The sequence below is a fragment of the Triticum aestivum genome, chromosome 4A (genome assembly GCF_018294505.1).
Source record: "Triticum aestivum cultivar Chinese Spring chromosome 4A, IWGSC CS RefSeq v2.1, whole genome shotgun sequence".
Taxonomy (NCBI): domain Eukaryota; kingdom Viridiplantae; phylum Streptophyta; class Magnoliopsida; order Poales; family Poaceae; genus Triticum; species Triticum aestivum.
Window position 1 is genome coordinate 11,220,622 of NC_057803.1, and position 3,468 is coordinate 11,224,089.

Sequence of the window (3,468 nt, forward strand, 5' to 3'; positions counted from 1 at the left end):
CGGCCCCAAAAACTTGTCCATTTTGAAGGTTGGCTCGTGTGCCGGCCACTAGCTTTGTTGCCAGCGTGAAACTTGGTGACCATTCTGTAGGTTGCTGGCTTTGTTGCCGGCCGGCATGAACTGGCGAGAACACGGCCACTGGCGTGAAATATGGCCATTTAGCTATACCATTTGTTCTTTTCTTATTTTGCATGCACAACGAACGAGATGCGGCCGAAATACGGTCGTCCGTTGGGCGCATGACCGGCGTATCGCCAAATTCGACCAAACACGGCTTCATTGTCACCCTCAAACGGACAAAAAACGGATGAAACGGGCGTTCATTTGAGGTCGTGCGTTGGAGTTGGCCTTACTACTCCAAACAAGGCTTGTCCGTTTCCACTAAACTTGCGTCCGCATCCCTGCTAGATGATGATTGATCTACAAACTACGGGGCTATGTATGTATATACTACTACTACATTGGAAATTTTTGGTTGGAGTACCCTGTTTTGCTCCAATTGCCCTCATCTTGTGGCTCGCTTTGCATTTCTTTTCTTCAAAAAGGAGCCTACGATGCGGCGCCGGCTTTGAACGGGGACGGCCACTGGCTCCGCTACCCGCCTACACTATAACACTATGTTAGGCTAGAACCTAGAACTAGCAGCTAGCAGCAAGTCGGACCAGTCAGCGAGACGCGTAAAGGAAACGGTCCACTGCCGCTGGGGCCGGCAAGAACTATCTGAATTTTGCTGTGGAACATTTGGCTCAATTCAAATAACATCATGAACAGTGGACGCCACATGAGTCAAGCATGCAGCGTTGGTATCTCTACCCATTGAGGAAACAACAAGCGCGTCACGCACCGTTGATCACGCGAAAACACACACGCGTACGGTCATGCATACACAAAATCACAGGAGCTGAGCACCACATCCAAGTGGCGCACCGGCAAAATTCTGCAACGTCTCAGGAGCAGCAGCAGACGGAGCACCTCACGATGCCGTTCTCGTTGCACTCCGTGCACCGCCGGAACCCCGCGCCGCCGCCGTCCGTCCCTTCGCCGTCTTCTTCCTCGTCGTCCTCTTCGTCCACGTACACCTTGCAGCTGCCGGAGCAGGCCTCGCAGAGCACGAACCGGGCGTCCCCGCACGCTTCGCACGCGCCGGGGCCCCCGCTCTCGCACCCGGCGAGCCTCGCGGCCAGCTCCCCTGTCTCGTGCAGCCGCTTCAGCTCCTCCGCGTTGCCCACGAGCTCCCCGTCCACGAACAGGCTCGGCAGTGTCGGCGCGGCCGGCGCCCAGCACTTGGCGAGGGCGCCGGCCCTGAGGCCGAGGAGGCCGTGCAGCTCGTCGCGGAAGCCGCGGTGCATGGACACGTCCCGCTCGTCGATGCGCACGCCGTAGCCCTTGAGGATGGCGCGCGCCAGGCTGCAGTCCTCGTGCGTGGCGCGCACGCCGCGCAGCGACGTGAAGTAGAGCACGGCCTTACGCGGCGGCGGCGGCGCCTTGGCCTTGCTCGCCGTCTCCTCGTCGTTCACGGAGGGCATCCTCATGGGAAGCGGCGTGACCTTGGATGACGCGGCGAACTCCTGCTGTGCCGCGGCGGCGATCGGGAACGAGAAGGAGTGGCGCCCGAACGGCGCGGCCAGCAACGGCGAGTGCTCCTCCAGGCCGGCCATGAGCGCCCACGCGTCGATGTCCTCGGGCTCGTTGGGCGGCGTCATGGTCGGCGTGCGCGGCACGAACCTCCTGGGCGCGCACACGCCGGCGTCAGCGGCCTCGGGCGCACGCAGTCCGGCGGCCTTGTCGACCTCGAGGGACCCGAGCGTGGACGACGTGAGCCGCACGAGGTGGGCGCCGGCGTCGAAGCGGGCGGGGAACGACTGGCAGCGCGGCAGCGGGAGCGGCGACGGGCAGTACCGGAGGTCATGCCGAGCTTGCCTCGAGGTGGTGCACCCCATGATGGCTATGGCAGTGCCAAATGTGCAACGTGAGGAGCGTGTGTGTGACTGTGTGAATGTGATCACTCGCCAGGAGCGAGTGGTGCTGCTTTTGAGGGGTTCTAAGTAGTAGTACTGGATGGATTCAGCCGGACGCTAATCTTTAGGGATTGAGGTTTAGGATCTTACATATGGCATTGGGGGGATAAAACCAGCACGCGGGAGACGATAAGTGGTGAGAATTAGTGGGCAAGTGTGATTTAGTTTATGTAACCTGTCCTAGAAAGGATAACCATAATATTTTTCTCTGGAAACATCCTTTTATGAAAGTAATGGTTTTGGAACATTCATGCTTTGGACTTTGGACATTTGGAGCCAAGTTCGGATGTTTGTGGTCCAGTTCATGAATCGTGAGTAGGTGTAGTACTGCTATTCATTCTGTTGATTTTGTTTGAACTTTGTTGGTGGTACCATCGCCGTTCAAGTTGCTTGTCCGCATCAAAATGCGGGCTATTTTATCCGGTTAATTAGGACCTAATGAAAATTGTGGATGGATGCACACTCTACTTTAAGCGCCCATGCAATAGCAACAAAAAAAGATAGTGAAACATACAACGGGTAGGAGCAATGTTGTACTATGGCAGTGGTTATGGCTTTCGTAGTTAAACAGTACACCCTTCCATTTTCTTGCATTCCTTTCTTCGTTTGCATCACCGTTCACCTGTTCCCCTTATTCTAGGGCCCTGTTCACGGGGCACTAGCTTTGGAGCTCCTCTTTTGTTGCACTTGCACACAAACAGATATAGGCTTGCAACTTTAGGAACAAGCTAAAGGTTTGCATGTAAAGAAATTCTAAAGTAAGCAAATGGTTGAATGGAGCCATCGGCTATGGGAGGACAAAATTGTTAAATAAGCTAGCAAATTTGGGGGATTTAACAATATGTATTCTCGTTTTAACTTGTTTCCACAATAATAACCACCCCAACCTCTGCATCAATTGATGCACACACACATATATTATTGATTATTTAATGATGCCGAGCAAGTCCGGCATCAAATCGGCTTGCAGAAAAATAAAGAAAGATCGAGGCCGTCCAAAAGGATCTTCCCCACCATAAGATCACCACGATCCTACGAGAAATCCTATATCATGTGATCGAATTTAAAAAAATTGTGCTACTTGCAGACAAAGCCTTCAAAAAGAGGATTGTCATGCGTGCGAGTCGATATTGACGACTTCAACCAAAGGTTGAACATGGATTTTTCATCTCCGAAGCCAAGTTTTGAGCCACCACCTTCAACGGTGGCAGCGCGTGAGCTAATTACAAGAGGGGGGGGGGGGTAAATTCACATCAAAAACACACAAATGCAAAATTATATCCATTAATCGATCAACACATTGGAGTAAAATTACTCAAAAATCTCAATTCTCAATCGAATAATAAAAAATGACGCATACATAGTGGATATGCATAACCTAAGTACCCACTATTGTAACGAACCAGCGTGTTGGCGCATGGCATATCGCCGGTCGGCGGCGTAGGTGTGC

The 3,468-nt window shown here is 53.1% G+C and overlaps 1 protein-coding gene across 1 annotated transcript; it reads right to left on the reverse strand.

Annotated features, from left to right (window-relative positions):
• Positions 1-827: 827 nt before the first annotated feature.
• Positions 828-2,030, reverse strand: LOC123081571 (uncharacterized protein At3g28850-like). The gene has a single exon (XM_044504133.1). It carries the CDS (start codon positions 1,938-1,940, stop codon positions 948-950), a length of 993 nt encoding a protein of 330 aa, XP_044360068.1. The 5' UTR covers positions 1,941-2,030; the 3' UTR covers positions 828-947.
• Between the last annotated feature and the right edge of the window lie 1,438 nt (positions 2,031-3,468).

Excerpts from the sequence above, each read along its gene's own strand:
- LOC123081571 (XM_044504133.1), bottom strand. The coding sequence starts at position 1,940 with ATGGGGTGCACCACCTCGAGGCAAGCTCGGCATGACCTCCGGTACTGC.